Source organism: Haemaphysalis longicornis, unplaced genomic scaffold (genome assembly GCF_048455015.1).
Source record: "Haemaphysalis longicornis isolate Haplotype H1 unplaced genomic scaffold, Haemaphysalis longicornis Haplotype H1 scaffold_4, whole genome shotgun sequence".
NCBI classification, from domain to species: Eukaryota; Metazoa; Arthropoda; class Arachnida; order Ixodida; family Ixodidae; genus Haemaphysalis; species Haemaphysalis longicornis.
In genome coordinates, this window is record NW_027526361.1 from 102,285,675 (window position 1) to 102,307,632 (window position 21,958).

Below are 21,958 nucleotides of genomic sequence, written 5' to 3' on the forward strand. Positions count from 1 at the left end.
CCTGAGCCTGGTACACAATGCTTGGCATACCATAGACAACCGGGTTGGTGCAATCCCAGGAGAGCTGTCTGAGTGGAATACGAGAAATCATCATAAGCAAATCAAGGTGTCTCAGCCCAAGTCCAAACAACAAACGGCTGCTTACACGCCTATAATGAATCCCCAACAGGTCATCCGAAATTTTTCTACGTTTCTCTCTACCTGTAATTTTCTTTGTGCACCAGCTTGGTTGACAGGTGGTCTCTCCTATTTGCCTGCCCAGAGCAGCATTGAGGAGTTCTGGGCAGCCCAAGACTGCTCCCACCATAGACGTGCTATGGGCATACGCAATGCAGAGCCGCTTTAGAGCTGTTCAGAAGTGCTTTGAGCAGGCAAAAAAGAGAGATCTAGGATCAGAGGTGGTTGGTTGCGAGAGACGTTTGAATGGAAACAGTTGGTTTAGCTATGTTCACAGCGTTAGCAACGTTACACACCAGAGGCCTTGGTTACGACAGGCATGTTTCACAGGTCCCTCGAGCGTCTCTCGTGACGAAATTTCACTGTTCTTGTTTCCCCTGATGCAGGAAGACCAGCTGGGCGTGTCTCTGCTCACGGCAGAGCAGCTGGAAACGGAGGAGATCGAGAGGAGGGTGCAGGTCCACTGAGGGAGGTGCGAAGGGGGCTCTCACTGTTATACACTGCCATCGCCATCATCATTACCAATGCTTAATAAAGTGTTACAATTCGCACTCGCACTGGCTCACAGCCGAATGAGCTCGCCTTGCGCGTGCTATGATCTGCTGACAAGAGGACGTTCCCTACTGTACTTAAGAAGAACTTGCTGCTGGGCGTGTTGGTGAGCATTTGACAACATGGTTTGTGCGCTGAAAAAAAAGCGGATGTTGGAAAGGCGACGGGGCAAGTGATGGGAAGTGAGGTGGTGTGATACCACCCATCCGTAGCTTGATAAGTGGTCTTGTTGAGTTAAGCACACAGCTCATCTGCACATCACTATCCTGTATATGTCGTTGCACCTCATTGCAATGAACCTCTTGATAGTAGCGCCTGTCCTGTTGCCTTTCTTTGGTCAGTCTCTCTTGAGGGCTTAAACCATGTCGTCAAGCATGTAACTGTAGTACTTGGGGACAAAAAGCATTTTTTTTTCCTGGGTGCGTTGTCCCTGCCATGCACCTGGTGCACAGCAGAAATTTAACTAGCGCACATTGATGTTGCTCAGCAAGAGTTGTACACATATGCTGCCTATTGAACCACGGAGGAATGAGTCTTGGGGCAGGCAGAAGTGATCACACCCTTGGCAAGCTTGCATTCAAAAGTCAGTCTGGTGGACTGCAGTGCAAATGCAGACATCACCATTTGGTTGATGCCACTGGAACTGTTTTTTTTATCGGGATTGTTAATGTTGGTGTGGATATGTAGCCACCAAACACAGCAACGGGCATTCCGCACTTGCACTATCTTCTCATTCGACGATTGTACAGCTCACCACATTGCGATCACAGTTGCACAAGAGACACGCCGGTAGTGTAGAGGACCAAGATTTTTCAGTCGAAGCTGTCAGCTCGGGAGACAGGTGCAAAAGTTGGAGTTCTGAACGGATTGGCGGGCTGCATTCAATTGAAGCTGTCCTTGCCTCCTTTCCTTGCGAACTTCACTTTCGATTCTTAGGAATCTGAGTATGATGTTCACCTGGCTTGCTGTTGGTGCATCACAGGCTTATTCATTAGGTGCTGACCCATCCCCTATACCTTCTTGCTGGTACATTAGAACCATCAGGCAGGCATTAGAAGCACACTTGGTAAAGAAGTACAGTGTACATATTGATCTGGTGCAACCCTTGGGAAGGCACCGACACACAACTCTGCATTGCATAGGTCTTGAAGAGCTTGTCAGTCTTCATTGCACTTTGTATTGGTCTTCGTCGGCCAAATCGCTGTGCTATGTGGCGTCTTCAGTGACTCGTTTGCCATTACTGATCAAGTAGGTTATGGAAATAAAATATAATGAAATAAAACACAAACAAAGCAATAAATGTATTATCCCATTCCAAGAGTTCTCCTATTTCTGATACAGGTAAAGCAAAACAGTCGCAGCTCGATCAGATCGAATGGCTGCGGCAATGGAATAGAACCATTTGAAAGTGCAATAAGTTGGCGTCCAATTGGAACCTCCAACGGGAGGGTCTATTTGGCGTTTCAGTTGGAAATTACAACTGTCTTTTAGGCACCCTCCGACGTAGCGATGGGAACGCCAATTGGGGGCCCAACTGCGTGTTCAATTGGTTGTGCCATAGGGAATGCCAATGGGTGCCTAATACATAATATGGCCGACCACTAGGGTATTGGTTGGCCAATTTTCAGAACTTTGGACACCCATTTGATCGTCCAACTGGGAACGCCGGTGATTGCTTAATGCATAATTGGCCGACCAGTTTGAAATTCCAATTGCTCAGCCAATAGTTTTTTTAGCTCAGAACCAAATCATGTTCCCTCACACTCCGAGTGTTTCTAGCTGCCCCTTAAAAGTATCCGTACAAGGACCACACAGGTACAAGTACTGGGCGTCAACTGCTGTTTATGAAAGAAGGCACCATCATGGTGGGAAATTGCACAAGCGACGTATGCATACACTTGCATGCATATGATTGGTGACCCATCACAATTTCCATTGCCCTGCTCGTTTCTTTCTGCAGAACGATGGTGTGTGTTCAAGAGGGCACTATGTGCTAGCAGGTCAGCACCCATCGTGAAATGCTTGGGACCAACACAGGATGCCACTCCCAGTTCCCACCCACAAACAGGCTCTCTCCCCGAGCTCTGCACCTCTTGGCAAGCTACACAGCCCTTCTCTACAACGATCGCAAAAAAGGGGGCTCACTTTTCTCCGACTTCATCGAACCGAGCGTTTGTACACACATTTTCCGGGTCCGTTCCCCTCCAGCTGCACTACTAGGAGTGGCTGTGCACCTTCTCCTCGTGTTTCTTCCGGTGGGGGTACTGGGTGAAGGCCTTGGGGCAGAAGCGGCAGCGGAAGGGCCTGTCGCCCGTGTGGGTGCGCACGTGCCTGTCCAGCGTAGCCTTCTGAGTGAATGCGTTAGGGCACAGGTGGCACTGGTGGGGGCGCTCGCCCGTGTGGACGCGCAGGTGGTCGTGCAGGTGGTTCTTCTGCACGAATGCCTTGCCGCACTGGCTGCACTGGAAGGGGCGCTCGCCCGTGTGGGTGCGTAGGTGGGTGACCAGGCTGCACCTGTGCCCAAAGGCCTTGAAGCAGTATTTACACTGGTTGGGGTGCTCACCCATGTGCTTGCGCTGATGGATGCTCAGCTGGCTCGAGGACAGTGCCACGTAGCTGCACAGCTGCTGCGTCTGGTCACCCATGAAGGGAGGAGAGGGGGAGGGGCCTGCAATGGGGAGAGACGAAAAACATTGAGAGCCCTTCCTACAGCAAACACGGAGTCAGTGCACCATCAGTGAGGCAAAAGAAGGAACACGAAAAAGGAGGGCCCATCTCTGTTTGAGCCAGGTTAGTCACTCTGCACACGCCACGTACCCAACAAGCCTGGGCACTGCCCAGCAAGAGACAGGTCTCTTCTTTGTTGATGTCTCGGCGGCCTGTCGCTCAAGAGGCTCCAGAAGCTTCAGTATCACAGCTTAATCAGGAATGGCACATTTAGTGCTTTCACACTAAAAAGACCTCATAGTATGACACCACGCTATATCAAGATTCCGTTTGCCTGTGGGTGAGAGTGCGCCCCTCCCTATACACACCAAGCGCCATCTACCTGTTCGCTTTGATTACACCTTCTATTGTTCACGGCCGGACTGGAGGAGCGGCGAACGTGCACTTTAAAGTGCGCGCCCGCCGCTCCTCCAGCCCGGTCGTGAGCAACTGCTAAATGCCCTCAGCCGTTCAGCTTCAGTAACTGTAGTACAAAAACTCAGGTTTTGACGCGCACAGCCTGGCTTTGAGCCACAGCAGTGCCAAAGCTTTTGAAATGATGTTTCTTGACTGCTGTTCCCTTGGCTCAGTTCTATGAATGGCCTTCGTAAATAAAGCTGCCGTGGTATCCTTTAAGTCGGTTTAAAAATGGCACGTGGCCCACCAACACGTTGCGTTACTGTTCTGCACGGCACCACAAGCGCCTGTCTTGTATACCTATCTCGGAATGAAATATCACCGCGCTTTGTCCTGAACGCTGCCAGCTAACGCCTACCCCAAAATTTTATTCTTTCTCGGCGTATCCAGCCAGCACTGCTGGTGCTGCAATAAATCATAACCCATCCAACAGACACCCAATATGACCAGCCCCTATTTAAGCAGTTCCCGTCACCTCAGCATGGCTATTCCACGGACTGAATGCCTTACTACCACGCACACATCCCCCATTAAACAAAACAAGACACAGTCGTAAAGACTTGTAAATCAACAGTGTGCTGTACTGCAGAAAGAACCACGGCTGCTGTGCTGCTACTGCTAGCTTTATCACCTCGGCACTGCTCACCATGTTCGGTGTAGATAACATGCACAGCTATCAGGTCATCTTACAACCTGCAATGACAGCAAGTGGCAGGAAAGGAAAGACAGCTGTCGCCTTCCTGTGCACTGCCTCTCAACAACAAAGCATGCAGTAGGATTACGTTAAAACAATCCTGGTTCCCTGTATGCTACTACTTAAAGTTGCCTCTTACAAGAAAAAATAAATGCTTCAATGACATGAGAAAAAAAAGGTGCAAAAACAAGCAAAGAAACATCTTTGTACCATGATGAAAATTCTGGTTTGATTAATGACCCCACATTTTAAAACCTGAGTAAAAATACCGTATTCATTTGGTTACAAGTTGACTTAACTGCTTCATAGAAAATACTGCACAATGCAAGCAAAGTCAGTGTGCAATGATGACTACAAGAATTCGACCCAGAGTTGCAACTAAAAGATGTCAAGATGAAATCACCACAAACACAACCTGGCATGTTCGGCTGGTATTTCTTGCCGTCGTGTGGCTTCTAACAATGAGAAGGTCACCTATTCGGGGTCAATGTACATTCGAATAAACATAGGAACACATATACTCTTCAAGTGACACAGGGTTAAGGGCACATGCTTTTTTCACATACGGTCACGGAATAGCATGCAGGCACACTTTCCTTGCAAAAATGATAACTATCAGAAGTGCTCAATCTTCCTTCCAAAGTAAGTGTATACAACTGCCAAGAAAACAACACACGATAAGCCATGTTCACGTGGGAAACTCGTAAGAGAATGGAGGTGCCACGTGTTATTTTAAACCAGCCTGTTCCACCGTAAACTTCAACGTGGCTATTTTGACGATATTGTGTGCGTGTCCGTGGATGTCAGACAAAGAGGCTTGGGAGGCTCCCAGAGCGACAGCTCACACTGCCACAAACCAGAACAGAGTGTTTCCTCAGGTTTACTAAACAAAACCACAACAAAACATTTCAATAATACAAGCTGCATCCATCCCCAAATTTGCTTCTTATAGAGTGCACACTTCAGGACCTGTACATTTCTGCATGAGGCAACAGTGCAGCTCAGATATATTTTGGAGAAGCAAGCCAGCAGATGTTCTAACACATTCAAGTCATTGCATATGTGACAAAGAGGTCGCAAACATGAAGGTGGAAGTGGAGGTCTTGAGAAGTCTTTTAAGGGGGCTCGGGGGAACAACTAAGCACCAATGACACTGTGGGAGGCAGCTATCAAGAGCCACTTTGAATGAATGAATGAATTTACTGCTACAAAACAACAAAGAAAAAGTCCACCAGTGGGTGTAGTTTCCTCTCACCTACGAGGAAACATCAGAACACTACTGATGTGGGATCGTGAGGGATGGGAAAAACAGACAGGCAGGAAACGGACACGAAAGGTTGAGAGCGGACACATATCGCATATATGCATACTGTTACGTGGCAGCGAGACAGAAGTGACAGGAACCATTGCTGACTGATGAGTGCAGTCTCTACACTATGTACATGATCGCCATAAGAGATCCCTTGCAAGGCAGGCGCCAGCCACTTCAGCATTCTTGTCGTCGTCTTGAGACATCACACAGTGGGGAATTGTTTACATATACGAGTCCCGTGACAACATATACAGGCCAACACGTGCACACGCACACAGAAGGAAAAGAGTCCACAGTCCAGTCCCCTACTTGGAGAGAAAGTGCAGTGCGGGAAGGAGTCCTGAGGCGTCCAGGTAGGAACCCAGGGCCTCATGGACTCCGTCCTGCTCTGTGGCACAGCCTGGCCGCCACAGAACCTCTTCTAAGTGCTGAGCCTTCAGCCTGAGGGTGGCCAGCAGTTCTGCCCTCCATGATACGAACTGTGGACACCCAAGGACCAAGTGCGGCAGGGTCTGGGCGGTTGCCTGGCAGTGCTGGCACGACGGGTCGACGACCCAGGGAGAGTTTTAGCTGGCCGTCCACCGTAATGTGGAGGCGCAGGACAGCCGAGAACTGCTGACATGGCAGCCAGGCGGCCCGCGCAGATGGTGATGCCTCTCCAGCGGCCTCGCGTACCACTGGACCTGCTCATGCTGCAGGATCATGAGGTGGGCATCGTCCCCAGCTGCCTGGGCCACCTAGGATGAGGGGGGCAGCGGGGGGCGTGCAGCAGCCAGCTCGTGTGCCCGCTTGTTGCCCTCCAACCCGATGTGGCCTGGCATCCACTGCAGCTGCAGGCGAGTGCCCAGCTCAGCGAGCCGTGCCGCCTTATTTCGCACAGCCCGTACCAGGAGCGAGTGCGGGTTGCCCTTCTGGATCTGCAGTATGGCCACTGGGGGGTTGCACAGCAGGGCACAGAGCTCGAGAGGAGGCTTTAGCTACAGTAGCAGGTCCAGGCTAAGGCTGATGCCCACCAGCTCAGTCATGGGGGATGAGGCGGTGTAGGGCAGCCGGGCCTGCCTGGTGGCATCCCCCAGCACAGCGGCTGCTGCGGCCGATACCTGCCGCTGCCATACAAAGCCATCCGAGTTGGCCAGGGTTACGGCCCTTCTGGTCGGTCGCCCCATACAATGGTGCAGGCCTGGGATCTCCAGGTGCATCTCGGCCACCAAGGCAGGGGGGCAGCTGGGGGCGCCCACACTCATGGGGGCCACACCTGCTCCTACAGGACCAGCACGTACCTGTACCCCACATGCAGGTGGCACTGTGGGTGCAGCCGATGAAGCAGGGGGTTGCCCCCCACAGCCCGCTGCAGCCGGTCAATGGAATTGTTACAGGGCCTGCTGCTCTGCCGTCATTTGGAGCATCCACGCCCCTGCCCCGGGCAGCATTTTCTGACACTGCGAGTCTAGGGTCAGGGCCAGGCAGGTGCAGAAGCCTTCGCGGTGGTTGCCCTCCGGCTACCGCCAGGTGGGCTGGCTGAGGGTGACCAGCAGTAGTGTGTGCATGAGCAACCCCACGGCCGAGGTGTTGTACAGCCACAGGTCCATTCGCTGTGAGCAGCCGTGGTATCGGGCGGCAATCTTCCGCATGGCCATGGTGGCCATCTGTGCCCTGGCTCGGAGCTCTTTGGTGGCCTGGTGGAAGTGGTGGCCTGGCGGAAATAAAGCAAATGGTCTGCAACATGTGCACACTAGTGAGACTGACACAGCCGAGACACTCCGTCGTTGCCGCATTTCATTCGGTCAGCAAGCTTGATGGCGTGAGCAAGCGTACTGCTGCACGGCTCAAAGCAGAGGTTCTGAGTGGTACCCTGAAATCCCCAAAGTGTCAAAGGCTTCGTTTGGTGACTGCAAGACACCTGAGGTTGCCGAAAAATGATGATGATGATCCAATAGTTTCACCCTTACTGCTCTTTGACAGGCTGTAGCAAATGTGTATCTGTCGCAGCAACCAAACCAAAACCAGTTTATTGGAAGCTACTTTGGTACTTGGTGCAAAAACACAAAGCAGTTAGGATTTTTTCCCCCTTTCTCTCCATTGCCATGGAAAGTTGTTTTTCAGTATAGCTGACCCTTAAAGGAGTACTGATACGAAATTTTTGTGTTACGATTTTTTCGCTGCTATGCGTGCCTACCAGCCCACCAATCGTAGAATGACACATTAGACGGTCTAGCGCACCGTAAACATTCATTTACGGCGTCGCTTATTCATGCCAGTTTCGGCTTCGACAAAACGAACACCGAGCGGCCGCCATGACAGGAAGTATCACGTGACGTCACGATTCTTGCCGTACCGCTGCCGCTCTGGATGTGCGCGCCCAGACCGGCCTAGGTCTTCACCGTCCCTACGCGCCCGGGCAGCATGACGTCAGTCCCAAAAACATGACATGTCCACATGCCGGAGCAGCGCGCGCCAACCACAGCCAGCGGGTCGGCTTTGTCACGGGAGCCTCGACGTCGGCAGTTTGGGGCAAGTAGCAGATGATGTCATCTCAGCCCGCTCTGGGCTTTCTCATGTGAGGCGAAGATTAAAAAGGCTTTAAAATATGTTACGCCAAACAGTTTCTGTTGAAACTCGCTGGGAGATATATCCTGATAAAAGGGAAGCATTTTACGTAGTTATCTCAGCTTTTAAATTTCGTGTCAGTGCTCCTTTAAAATTATATTTACAAAGAGCACTGAGCCAAGCAGTGGACATCAGCTGCTGTTTACTAACAGAAGGTGCCATCACAGTGGGATTATGTCTATCGAGTTCTCTCACTCCCTGAATGTTTCAGCACAAAGTACAAGTACTGGATGTCAATTGCTGTTTATCGCAGAAGGCACCATCATGGTGGGACATTACACAAGCGACGTATGCATGCACTTGCATGCATATGAGCAGTGTCCTATCACAATTTCCACCACCTTGCTTGCTTGTTTCCGCAGAACGGTGGAGTGCGTTCAAACAAACACTATGTGCTGGTGGGCCAGCACCAATCGTGATATGCTTGAGACCAATGCACTGTCTGCCACATTGTTCACCCACAATTACACTTCCCATGCTAGCATGGAGCAATGGTCCCTTGTCTGGTGAGGCGACAATGTTATGACAAATGTGGCAATCTTTGCTTGGGGTAAGACGTCGTCGTAGGACGAAACAGTCTCTCTCCCTGAGCTCTGCACCTCTTGGCGTGCTACACAACACTTCTCTGCAATGATCCACAAACAGGAACTTCCTTCCCTCTGACCTCGTTGGAGTGAGTGTCTGCCCGAACACACAGGGCTGGGTCCTTCCCGTACCGCGGCACTACTGGCATTGGCCGTGCTCCTTATCCTCGTGTTTCTTCTGCCGGAGGCGGTACTTGAAGGTCTCGGGGCAGAAGCGGCAGCGGAACGGCCTCTCCCCCGTGTGGTTGCGCACGTGGCTATCCAGTGTGGCCCTCACAGCGAAGTCCATGGGGCACAGGTGGCAGCGGAAGGGGCGCTCGCCCGTGTGCGTGCGCAGGTGGCTGACCAGGGTGTCCTTCTTCAGGAAGGCCTTTCCACAGTGGCTGCACTGGTGAGGACGCTCGCCCGTGTGGATGCGCAGGTGGTTGTGCAGGTGAGACGTTTGCACGAATGCCTTGCCACAGTGGCTGCACTGGTGGGGACGCTCGCCCGTGTGCAAGCGCTGGTGGTAGTGCAGGTGAGACGTTTGCACGAACGCCTTGCCACAGTGGCTGCACTGGTAGGGGCGCTCGCCCGTGTGCAGGCGCCGGTGTGTTTTCAGACTGCTCGAGAACGGCGTCGCGTAGCTGCACTGCTGGCAGTGGAATAGCCGACGACCTGGTGGGGAAGGCGGAGGTCCTGCAAGAGAGGAAAAGAGAGAAGCTGAGATCCCTTCCACCTATGAACACAGTGGCAGCCTCTCTCTCAAAGGCATGCGAGTTTTTAAAGGGGCTATGAAGACAAAGTATGTTTGTTTCATTTGAAAGATTTGGTGAATAAGCCCACGCTCCATTCATTCAGAAACTAAACGTCTCAGCCAAAATTTTAATTCTCCCACTAAATGTTTTGTGACATCAGCAATGACGTATCCACGAAAAGTGCCTAAAACGAAAGTTAGTAAGTTGACTAACAGTGCTGGAAATGATAAAACATCTTTTGTTGCCTTCTTTAGCATCTGCCTTCACGGATGGGGCGATAACACCGCCCGAGGACCGCTGTATGCACTTGCTTTGTTTCTGACCTGATTGGTACCTGGCTTGTTTTTGTTACCATTCACAGTAATCAACCATAAGAAATTGGGTATGCTCAACAAACAAGGTCAAGGAAGGGACGACCCTTTAGGCTATAAGACATTAGATAGACTAGCAGACAGCATATACATAGCTACGCAGTGGCAAACACTGGAGGAATTGCCGCCACAATTTAATATTAGGTGTCATTCAAGAAAAAACTGTTTCACGGACGAATCGCATTCTCCGTACACCACCCAAGTGCTTCATCTAAACATGTCCACTTAGATGGCCAAGCACACCAGACTATAGCAAGATGACAACCACAGCATCACCAGGTGCGAAATGAAAGGCACTGAACAAGGATGACCAAGAACAGGAAACAACAGAGCAGTTTGCAACAAATCAGCGACCAGCTCAAGCACCAATGAAGATTGCAACAATGGCATAAGCAGCGTTTAATGTTGAAACCAAATGTTGCTGGAACCGTCACTTGTAACCCAGCAACTACGTTTCTAGCACAGCCTTTTTTTTGGGTTGAACTACTGACAGTCACTGTTAGCAAAAGGTATGGCTAAGCTCAGACACTTGGTAGAATTCGAGGTGACGATGGGGAAGAGACGATTTGACTGCTTGGTTGTGCATAATGAACTCGAAGGTCATGGCATGTCAAAGTGCAGACGGTAAGCCTCTTCAGCTCGATCTTCTCGTTTCAGTAGCTCGGAAGCTCGCTGACTCTCGACAGTGATGCCTGCAAATACGAAGAATGACATACCAAGCTGCTTCAGTTTTGCGAAGTCACAAAGCTTATTCTACAAGCGGCTGTGTGGGCCAAAGGTGCATTCACGACGCCTCCAATTCAAAACTGTAACAAGCAGCTCGACGCGGGATTTGCGTTGCGAGCTTCAGTCTCTCGGAGCTTGACTGTCAACTGATTCATCGCGACACCCGATGGGATAGCCCGGTTACGGAGAACACGGTAGCTTTTTCGCGCTGCTAGCTCGGAAATGACGCTGGAGAGATCACCAGTAACAGGTCACAACATTCATTGTTCATTCATTGCTCTTATTTCGATCTTGCCAGGAGCTCGCTGCTGGCAGTTCCGTTTGCGCGGTCATGTTGAGAAGCGCGTATTTCGCAATCCAGGCGTTAAAAATGGACCGTGTTCGGTCTTCCCTAAATAAGACTCATTCTTAGGCAAGAGGGAAAAACGCTTGCGACAAAAGCAACGCATGCGAGTCACGGCGATTTGGATGATTATTACAGGATGTCGGCCTCGCTCTGCTAGCGTGAACACCAGCGTCCAAAATAAAGTTCGCGAAACTAATAATTTGTTGGGCTCTCCGACACCGGCAAACACTTACAAACTTGACCAGTGTATCATGCGCCTGTCATTTTTGCGTTACCCGATGAGCAGAACGTTCGCCACGTACACCGCCGCGAGCGAAAACGACTAAATCGGTATGCGTGCAGAACTCTACCAAACCGCTCTCCACTATCTTCGTTGTTTTGTCGTTCTCAGTGAGTCGAAACGTAGCCAAGTGAAACACCCATGGCAGGCGGCGGCCGGATAAGAGCCGCCGTGATTCTCACAGTGTGCACGCTTCTCCACTGCTAAGCTGCGTGAGCACACAATTTTTTTTTCCCCTGGGTACTGTACCCGCGATTGAGAGCTAGTTTATGAGACGTCAAACACTGTCAAAATGATCCGGCGAGCATGGAGCACGCGAAATCAAATCAAAACAAACGACTGGGCGCCGCCATCGTTGATGCCATCGTGATACGTCTTTGCTAATTAAAAATACTGAACAAAGGCTAGCTTGTTATAATAACATATGCTCTCTGTTTAGAACATGTTTCCACGGAAAATAACTTATACCGAAGCACGACGACTGCCATTCCAGGTGAGACAAATACCATTTATTGTTCGACATACCAGTGTCAGTGTAATGAGTTACGCTTCGGAACCGGTTATTATTCCGTGGATGCTCGTTCTAATTAGACAGCATAACGTTTTTAACAAGCTAGGTTTTAGCGTTACCTAGTGCACTTTTCTTGCTTTGCAGAGTTTTTGTTTTTTTACTTCCGAAACCGTAACAATCGTATCACGATTGCATCAACAATGGCGGCGCCCAGGTGTTTATTGAATATGAAAAATGTTTTTAACGGTTTTTTTGAAAACTCGTGCAGTTTTATACTAATGTAGAGGAACACCTGGCTCCCGATGTTGTTTTTGCGTGCAAAGTTCGTGGGCCAAGTATACAAAAAAAAAAAAAAGTCGCGTGCCCGTGCAGTTTAGCCGTGGAGAAGCGTGGCCGCAGCTGCGATGGGTGTTTCATTCCATGTTTCGTCGACTCACTATGAACGGCAGAGCTACGCAGATAACGGATAGCGGCTTGATCGTGTTCTGGACGCGTGCGAGTTTAGTCGTTCTCGCTCCCGACGGTGAATGTGGCGACCGTTCGGCTCAGTGGGCAATTTTCGTGTTGCCCACTGGCATACGACGCACTGGTCAGCGCAGTTCGTGAGTGTTTTGCCGAGGAGTCGGTAAGCTCAGAGAATTTATTAGCGCACGTCTTGCGTCCCTTCATTTTGCACGTTGGGGCTCACGCTGGTGCAGTGAGGCTGACTCCCACTAATCATCCAAATCGCCGTGACTCGGTTGCGTTGCTTTTGCCGCAAGCGTTTGCCTCGCGCCTAACGAGTCTTACGTGGGAAAGTTCGAACACGGTTCATTTTAACGCCGGGATTGCGACATACGCAATTACCAACACGACCAAGCAGACGAAGCTTTCGGCTGGTGCGAGTGAAACGAGTAATTGCCTGTCTGTTGCGTCCTATATTACTGGCGATTTCTGCGGCGTCATTTCAGAGATAGCAGCGCGAAAAAGCTCCGTGCTCTCCATAACTTCGTGTTCTCTCATCAAATATCATTATTCAGTGCACAGTCAAGTCCCCAGAGACCAAAGCATACAAAACGTGAATCTAGTATCGAGCAGCTTGTTGAAATTTTGAATTGGAACCGTGGTGAATGCACCCTTCGCATGCATCGCGGCTTGTAGAAGCAGGGTGTCCCTATTCGCACAACAATTTTTTTTTCTAGTTCGCAGGCAACTGAACGAGAGAGGAGGGATAAAACGAGCAGAGGAGGCAATGAAGCCTGCAAGAGTCTGTGAGCCGGCCCTCGGAAGCGTCTTTGTTCGAGGTCTTGTTGGCGTTCGGGCTGCTGCATAAAGGAAACCAAGAATCATTTGTTGTTGGCCCTGAACGTGACATGTGAGTATCAGTTACTTGTTATGTGTACAGTGCGCGTCAGGCTTGTCTAGGGCAAGCGAGCGCGCGGCTCCGGAGCATGCTGGCGACATCTGCTGATAGCGGCTGGGTTAGAGATAGCTTGCCATTGCGCGTGCGTGGATCTCGGACAGGCCCTGGCCGTTCGTCGTTCAGCTTGGGCCTCTCAAATTTGCAGACGCCACCACCCGCAACGGGCGCTTCTTTTCTGCGTGCCAGCCGTAAGCGGTGACATCGGAGATCAGTGCTTAATTTGACGCGGTGCATTATCACCCCAGGGACTTGCGTAATCGCACAACAGGTTCGGCCAAAAGCCCTGCAGTGAATTCTTGTTGCATGTTTTCCATTTGGTACGCTTGAGATTCAGAACATTGGCGCTCGTTGCTTTATGCGATTACGTAACTGCCTGTGATAAACGCGTCAAACGGCGCGTCTATCTGGCCTGTCACCACTCATGGCTGGCACTGGGGAAGACCAGCACCCCTCGTGGGTGGTGGCATCTGCAAATAAGAGTGGCCCATGCGAAATGACGACCGGCCCGACCCTGTCCGAGATCAGCGCACGCGCAATGACAAGCCATCTCTAACCCAGCAGCTATCAGCAGATGTCGCCAGCACGCTCTGGAGCGGTGCGCTCGCTTGCCCTAGACAAGCCTGACGCGTACTGTACCTTTGTCTACAACGCCTATTGCGATACATTCAAGCAGTGCTAAGAAATTTTCGTGGCTGTGTTTGGCAGTAGAATTTTGACGACGCTCTGTTTCTCAGCGGATGTTTGTTGTCCTGTGGTGTTACGGCTGCATACTATTCGCCTTAGTGAGTCTGCGTTTGTGCTACGCACGGAAGGAGTATCGTTTTCTCCGTGCATATGCCAGCTTAGTGCAGTCGGCAAACGGGTGGCGTCCGCCACCCGCGACCAGTTGTGGCGTTTTAATTCTTCGCAAGGTATGTTGCAACTGTGACAGTTACAAAGAACAAAACAATATAATGGCCACTTTGAGGCGTTCAAGCAGTTGCTCGTGTACTGGTGTCTGGCCTTAATTATTCGTACTCTGCAGTTTCAAAGGCGCCTTTTCAGCACCAAGTAGCAGACAGGCGTTCCAGTTGCCTGGCCTGTTTTTAAACAGTATACATGCCGAAATATCATATTTGTGCTAAATTTGAGCGATAATGCGGGGGAGTGGTCTGCTGAAAAAAAAAATGTTTTAAAGCAGCTGAAGTAGTGCTGCTACACTGTGCATATTTCTTGTTGGAGGGAGGTATTATACAGGTATATGAATAACTTCTGAACCTTGCTTGCTGAAAATTGTGATGTGCGGTATAAGCAAGTTGAGGGGCTGCACAATTGCTTAGAAGTAGGTTTCAATTTCTCACTGCAGCATGGTGACTATCACTTTTTTTGGGACTAACGTCACTTCATAGATTAAGGGCAGCTATATATTTTCAGAGGCAAAGGTTAGCCGTACAGACATAGTGTTGTTCTAAACGTTTATTGAAACAATATAGGAAAGGGGTAAGGGAGAAGCAGCTATGGGCAGCGGATGGCCCGTAGTTGACTGTATACTGCAGTCGTCCAAGAGTGCAGGGCCTCCTGGTCTTTGAGCTGGTAATGGGAGAAATGTTTCCATTTGGTGGCCACCTGAATGTGACGGAACTGGCACCAAATGCTCTAAAATGGTGGTTGTCATTTTGAAGGGATGAAGTATTGGTGCTTAAATGTATGTGTTCCTTTCTGTGGGGGAGCGAGAGGTTGTAGAAATTGCAAAGTGCGTCTCACTACTGTGCACCTCTACTAGGGACCAAAACGACCTTCTCAGCCTCCTGCTCCTCCACAGGATTCCCTTACAAAAGGATTACATGTTCTTAATGAAATGTGTAAATTTAAGTTTCCATGGGAATCGAGTCCAGGGCCAATGGAATGCGTGGTGAGCATGCATCTCCCAATGCCACCGCAGCTCCATAGCTCTAGCTTATTAAAAGTGAACTTAGTCACTGCGGCCTTTAGCTGAAAACTTAGGAGCCTGTAAAGTACCTGTACTGAGTCTTACCGGAGTAATTTACACATGCTAATTATAGCAGTAGCAATGATAAGAGTAAAAGAGTACCTTCCCACTAAATTCCCTCTTTGCTTGTTAATGTGAATGCGGATATGTGCTGACCTGATGTTACATAGTAGTGCCATCATGCGACATCTACTAAAACCTGTTGTCGTGATGCGCTGCCACAACAAGTGGCGCATGAGCAGTCCTCCGACAACAGCATGTTTCTGCAGTGAAGGGCAGCGGAGAACAGCTGAAGCTGAGCATTTATCTGCACGACTCTTTCTCGTGTCCGGTTTACAGCCGAGATGAGGAGCAGGCCTAAAAAGCTGGTACAATGTGGTAGCTGTCCGCAGCAAGTAGATGCAGAGGAGCTTCAGCGCAAGGCTAGAAGGCTAATGAAATATGGAAAGAACAGTGGAGAATCCAAAACGGGGCAAGGCAGATGGAAATGAATAAATAGATAAAAAAAACTGGAAGCTAAAACGTCGGAGATGGACCGGGCTGAAATACTGGCTATCAGAAAGGAAAAGTTTTACGATAATTCCCAGGGCAGTGCTTTGCTTTTTGAGCGTGGAGCAGGTTGCTTGCGAACTAAGAGCTTTGTGGGGAAGTATTCACAAAATGATGGGGTATGTGTGGTCTGCGGAAAAGAAACAGAAACTACGCGGCACACAGTGTTAGAATGCGAGGGTTTCTGTCCAAATCTACAAGAGGGAAATATTCGGCTTCCATGAGCCCTAGGATTTAAGGGTAGCACACAGGGAGTTAACTTCAAGGCTGTCAAGGCGACGAAAAAATTATGCTGGTGGACGAAAAGCGGAGAGGGGAATAATGCTTAGGACAGCTACCACCTGTAACAGAAAAAATAAATATTTTGTGCTTGCCCTATGAGCAGCGCCAGTATTAAATGAAGAGTATAAAACATAAGTATGTCGTTTTTTTTTGGGGGGGGGGGGGGGGGGATAAGATGACACGTAATCGCCCCTCTACAAAGGGGCTACCACTAGCAATCATCATCATGCTGTCCTGACATTAACCCTAACTTTGCACTACTGGAACCTGCAACTTGACATACGATGAACCTGACGTTTCTTGGTCTGTTGTAAGGCTGAATGTTTTGGCTAAGCAATGTTAAGCCTACGTATAGGCCTAGCAACAACAATTAGACAACGCCATCAGTCATAGTAACAGCGAAAAGAAAAGGACAAATACGGAGGGAAAAGGATGACGATTGTGGGAATGAGAGGCTGTATCAGGCAAGTGGACAATAATGCTTTCATATTTACTGCAGCATCAGGAGTGCTTCGGTGTCCTCATAATGGTTACAAACCTTCAGCAGTAGTATTGAAAATAATTATTTCAAATATTGTAAAAAAACAAAATTGCTCATGCCTTTTGTTGCTTGCTGTTGCAAAAAAAGGACTTGCGGAGCTACTGCATCTGGTCGAAACCTTTTTAGTGAAGATGCCGTAACAGCTGTGATCAATGCTGCTGCTGCAGTTTGTGTAGTAACTGTTGCTGTCTTCAACAGGTACAAGGATGGTGACAAATCGTGTATGAACTTAGTGACAAACTAAAGTCTTCTATAGATGCCGTAACAGCTGTGATCAATGCTGCTGCTGCAGTTTGTTTAGTAACTGTTGCTGTCTTCAACAGGTACAAGGATGGTGACAAATCGTGTATGAACTTAGTGACAAACTAAAGTCTTCTATAGATGCCGTAACAGCTGTGATCAATGCTGCTGCTGCAGTTTGTGTAGTAACTGTTGCTGTCTTCAACAGGTACAAGGATGGTGACAAATCGTGTATGAACTTAGTGACAAACTAAAGTCTTCTATAGATGCCGTAACAGCTGTGATCAATGCTGCTGCTGCAGTTTGTTTAGTAACTGTTGCTGTCTTCAACAGGTACAAGGATGGTGACAAATCGTGTATGAACTTAGTGACAAACTAAAGTCTTCTATAGATGCCGTAACAGCTGTGATCAATGCTGCTGCTGCAGTTTGTTTAGTAACTGTTGCTGTCTTCAACAGGTACAAGGATGGTGACAAATCGTGTATGAACTTAGTGACAAACTAAAGTCTTCTATAGATGCCGTAACAGCTGTGATCAATGCTGCTGCTGCAGTTTGTGTAGTAACTGTTGCTGTCTTCAACAGGTACAAGGATGGTGACAAATCGTGTATGAACTTAGTGACGAACTAAAGTCTTCTATAAAAGAACATGGTGGCCTCTGAAGCTATACTGTGCCCCCTCGCCGTGGGCTATAATAAACTGGGCCAATGGGCACTGCCAACTTTACAATCTATGCTTTAAGTAGTACGGTGTCATATAAGCACACAAACGGCTCATTTATAGCCTCCAATTAACTAATATGGCTGGCTTCCACTAAGAATTGTTGTATAATAATGTGGTTTGGCAGCCGAGGTTCCGGGTCAGTCTTGCAAGCTTTAACCAGCCAGTTGGGTACTACTCAACATAATGCATTTATACCATCCCTAAACTGATCTAGCTGGTTACGTTAGTGCACTTACCATCACAATATACCATGTTGATACAAGATGTACCATAGCTGAGTTACACTGTGCAAGGCACGCAACAAGCTTTTTTTTGGGATGCTTTGACGAGCAGCTGCTATTTTTGTAGCCAAACAAGAATCGTTCATCAAATATTCAGCTACCAAGGCCACCAGCATGTACACAAAACACTGACTGCTTTATTTTGTTTCTGATAAAAAAAATTTAATTATTGCATTGCACATTCTTAACATTGCAGTCATTCTGTGGCCTAGATTTCATTTAACAGTGGCCTGTTCAGCTGATGCACAATTACTACCGAACCAAGTTCTCTTGGGAAGAGTCTTCGTGGTCATTTGCACACATGGCCTGAAAATAAAAAAATGTGGAAGGAGTTAAGTGAAAATAAAAGTTATGTTCCCTAGTCTTAGAGTGCCAAAAGAATAAAAAAAAAGGCTCTGAGGGCTGAAAACATAAAACTACGCATACTTTTAGAGTAAACTGTGAAAACAAACATCCACTGTAATCATTTTTTCCCTGTTGCTGCTTTACCCACATGTGGCAGGAGTGATGCGTAAGACCGTCAGTCTTTAAATGTCAATCCAAGACACCGGCAGCACTAATTAGATGAAAAAATTGGTTTCTAGCAACTAGTTCATTCCCATTGTTGTAATACAGTTTTGAAAATATGCAGCGTAACAGGCTGCTTTATGCTTAGCAATGACACCACTCCAAGCAAAAGTCACAGGCTATCATCTTGGTAACTTGGTCGTCTTGTACATTACATTTGTGGCAAAACCACAGGTGTCGCTCTTTTTTTTCTTTTACTGAAACATAAAAAAAACTGATTCACATTTTCAACGAAAACTGGCGTTTTAGCTGTTGGGGCAACGACTGATTTAGATGTCTTTGAATTGTTGAGTGGTCGCCTAATGTGGCACCAAAGAGGAGGCCTGCAGCAACAGGGTACCTTTCTTATTCTCTAAGTATATCACACTACTGACGAACCATAAGAGAGCTGCTGTCCCACCTCACACAATTTTTCACATTATGGTTTGCGACATGGAGATCATCCCAGCCCTCTGTTGGCAGGCCTTGGTTAAGGAGCCAAGAAAAAAAAAGCATTTAACTTGATTTCATATGCAAGATTAAGCATTTTGTGCATTCCTAGATTTCCCTAGGAAGAGTAATAATGCTGCCATTGCTGACAAATGGCTTTCTAATTTTTCATTTCTTTCACCAGGAATGCTGAGCAGCCAAATACTGGAAATCAGTATGGTGTCCCCATATCATTAAACCTAACAAACTTGTGTCAAAATTTTCTAGGCCAACCCTAAGCCTTCCGGACCGCAAAGAATTCAAAGAATAAGCTCTACCTCTAAGTGTGACAAAATTATTTTATGACAGCAAGAAATAAAGGTGATTTCTCTAGCTTTGCAGCAAGTGAAGTTTCAGCCTCGCCTAAGATGTAAGCTTGTACGTTGAATTTTTTTGTGGCCTGCCCTTGTTTCGGCTTGGCCTAAAAAATTTTGATAAAGACTCTACATCGCTTGTTTAATTCTGTGGCTAAGGCTCTCACTTGTCACACATTGTTGTATTTGTTTGCCTTACTGCTTTTATTTTGATTTTTTAAGGACACACTAAAGTGAATACGTAGTGCACTTGTTTGTAGCTGCACAGTTAAACACACGGGACCCCCTTAACCCGTTAGTTGCCTTTTCACTGAAAGTCTACAGCACGAAAAATGTGCAAAATTCAGTGTGGAGTTCCTCCCCCTTGCGCTTCCTCTCCTTTGTGGAAGGCACTAGTGCAGCAATCGCGTCTCTCTTGTTTGCTATAAGGTTTGATTCTGTCTGTTTAGTCCGCAGCACGGACTTATTGCGTGTTCTTTGGCAGTTTGTATAGGTTATACCCCTGTCGCATGGAAAATCTAATGTCATTCGAAGTGAATGACATTAGGTGTTAATTAAATTCAGTTTCGTCGTGCAGGTCTACATGGCGAAACGAATGTCATTTGATAGTGATAGCGAGCTTGCAAAACCGCAAAATTATTAGCGCTTTCCATTGGGCGAACAGGAGCACTTCTAACTGCACCCAAAGTGCTCTCGCGAGTTCTGGCGTCTTCCAGTGGTCGGGCAGGAGCAGGGGCGTTGTGTTTCATTGGTCGATGAGGAGCACTTTTTTGGCGCCGAGAGCAGTTCTCGGTGCTCCGTCGCCAGCGGCGGAGTAACAGGGAACGCCGAGGAAGTCACATGACCTCTTTTGCGTCACTTCTGGTTTTACCCCCGGGTGGCGGAGGAAAAATGGTGGAATCCAGCAGCCGCGGTAGTCGCTCAGTACGGCAGCAGCTAAGCGCGTCCGTCTGGACAAGGAATTGCTGCTACTTTTAGATGATGAAAGTACCACAGATTCAAGCGCAAGCTCATCATCGGACAGCAGCAGCAGCGACGACGACGACGATTTGACATTGCATGAGTTTATGTTCGAGCACCTGTTCACCCCGCCGGAGCAGCGACCGAAGGTAGAGTCGTATCTGGAAAAGACGGTGGACGCTGTTATCGTTCGCAGCTAATTTTTGGGAGACACGATGGTGACCCCTTTGTCATGAACATGAACATCCGCTCGGCTTCTTCATTCGTCGCCATGCGGAAGGCAGACACAAAACCACCGGCACGTATCTGGCAAAACTGGCGAGGAATAACTGCGTGCGGGCATCGCGACCGCGCGAAATGCTCCGGGAAGCGAGCGCGGGAAACGTTTGGTCACATGACTCTTGACATCTCGCCCTCCCCCTCTTTTCACTGCTCCCGGAGCAGCGCGAATGTTTCATTCGCGGAACGCAAGCACACTTCCCCGTTCCTCCCGTGTGCTGCTCTGGCTGCTCGCTCCACTTGCTCCTGTTCGCCCAATGGAATTCGCCATATATTTCAAGCGCATCTAGGATGTTTTAGTGCATATTTCTTGAAAACATGACAAAGGAATATTTTTTAAAAGTAAAAATAAGAAAACCGTCGGTTTAGGTGACATCAGTAGACGTCACAAGTTGAGACAAATCTGCAAAAAATCCACATTAGGGTAGCACGTGCATTGGGTACGAGATTTTCTTTTTTGTTAGCACTTTGTATTTCTTTATTTGAAAAACAAGGTTCTTCTCTAGTGACTCGCCACTGCTGTCGAGGCTACTCATTTGGCTGCTGAATGAGCTCCCGAACCTCAGTTAGCCGCTAAATGTCATTCGCCTCCAATGCCATTCCGTATTCTCGTGTAGCGCCAACTTAATGACATTAAGAGCAAATGACATTTGGATGTGCCATGTGACAGTGGTATTAAAGGTGTTTACAGCGTGCCACCTTGCAGTATGGCACAAAATTACTGAGGAAGGTATTGCGAGGATAAATTTTTAGTTGATTTTCCGACGAAGAAATTTTTAAAACAGCCTACACAAATCGAGACCTAAAGTGTAAATTCTTAAAACTAATAAATGCACTCTTAGTGGCTCTCTTTTCTGCATTTAAACTAACATTGTTTATTTAGACATTGCATTGCACTGCTTGTGAAAGTGTGTTGGTCCAGTACAGGGTCCATGCGAACAAGCTTTTTTATTAAAGGAGCACTGACACGAAAATTTTATGTTACACGTTTATTGCTTTTATCGATGCTTAATGGTCTGGCGAACCTGAAACAGCACTTCAAATACCTCAGCGCGCGATAGTTAATTACATTGAACGGCCTGAAAATCGTTTGTTTCAAATTCCCGCGCTTTCATCCCGAACAGCGCATATGACAGACTTGGTGACAGACCACACCACTTTGTGCGGACGTCACCGGCGCCCGCTTGAGAGGGTGTTGCACCCGCTCGCCGCTCGTGGGGCCGCGTGCGTGAAGTGACGTCATGAGTTTTTGACGAGCGCTGCGTCACTTCTTTTTCCTCTCATGGAGTGATGTCACGCTGATGTCCATTTGCTGAGTGCCGCTCGTCGCGCTGCTCCGTCGGCGCGATAAATGAGATCCAATT

General features: G+C 48.4%; 1 protein-coding gene and 1 pseudogene across 2 annotated transcripts in view; one reads left to right on the plus strand and one right to left on the minus strand.

Annotated features, from left to right (window-relative positions):
- LOC144179893 (general transcription and DNA repair factor IIH helicase subunit XPD-like) overlaps positions 1–1,022 on the plus strand; it is a 58,958-nt pseudogene extending 57,936 nt beyond the window's left edge. The window contains exon 17 of the transcript XR_013324335.1: positions 564–1,022. The product of XR_013324335.1 is annotated as a general transcription and DNA repair factor IIH helicase subunit XPD-like (transcript). The remainder of the gene's footprint in view (positions 1–563) is intronic.
- Positions 1,023–1,348: 326 nt separating this feature from the next.
- LOC144179894 (uncharacterized) lies at positions 1,349–11,038 on the minus strand. Its single transcript, XM_077708318.1, has 9 exons — positions 10,994–11,038; positions 9,193–9,767; positions 7,418–7,574; positions 7,139–7,245; positions 6,872–7,082; positions 6,644–6,775; positions 6,479–6,595; positions 6,220–6,337; positions 1,349–3,397 (listed from the first exon to the last, which is right to left on the minus strand). Exons 1-9 carry the CDS (start codon positions 11,036–11,038, stop codon positions 2,946–2,948), a joined length of 1,914 nt encoding a protein of 637 aa, XP_077564444.1. The 3' UTR covers positions 1,349–2,945.
- Between the last annotated feature and the right edge of the window lie 10,920 nt (positions 11,039–21,958).

Excerpts from the sequence above, each read along its gene's own strand:
- LOC144179894 (XM_077708318.1), bottom strand. The coding sequence starts at position 11,038 with ATGAATCAGTTGACAGTCAAGCTCCGAGAGACTGAAGCTCGCAAC. Across the intron at positions 9,768-10,993 it reads GAGAGACTGAAGCTCGCAAC|GTGGAAGGGATCTCAGCTTC; the intron begins GCAAATCCCGCG and ends CTGTGTTCATAG. Across the intron at positions 7,083-7,138 it reads CACCTGCATGTGGGGTACAG|CTGCCCCCCTGCCTTGGTGG; the intron begins GTACGTGCTGGT and ends GGGCGCCCCCAG.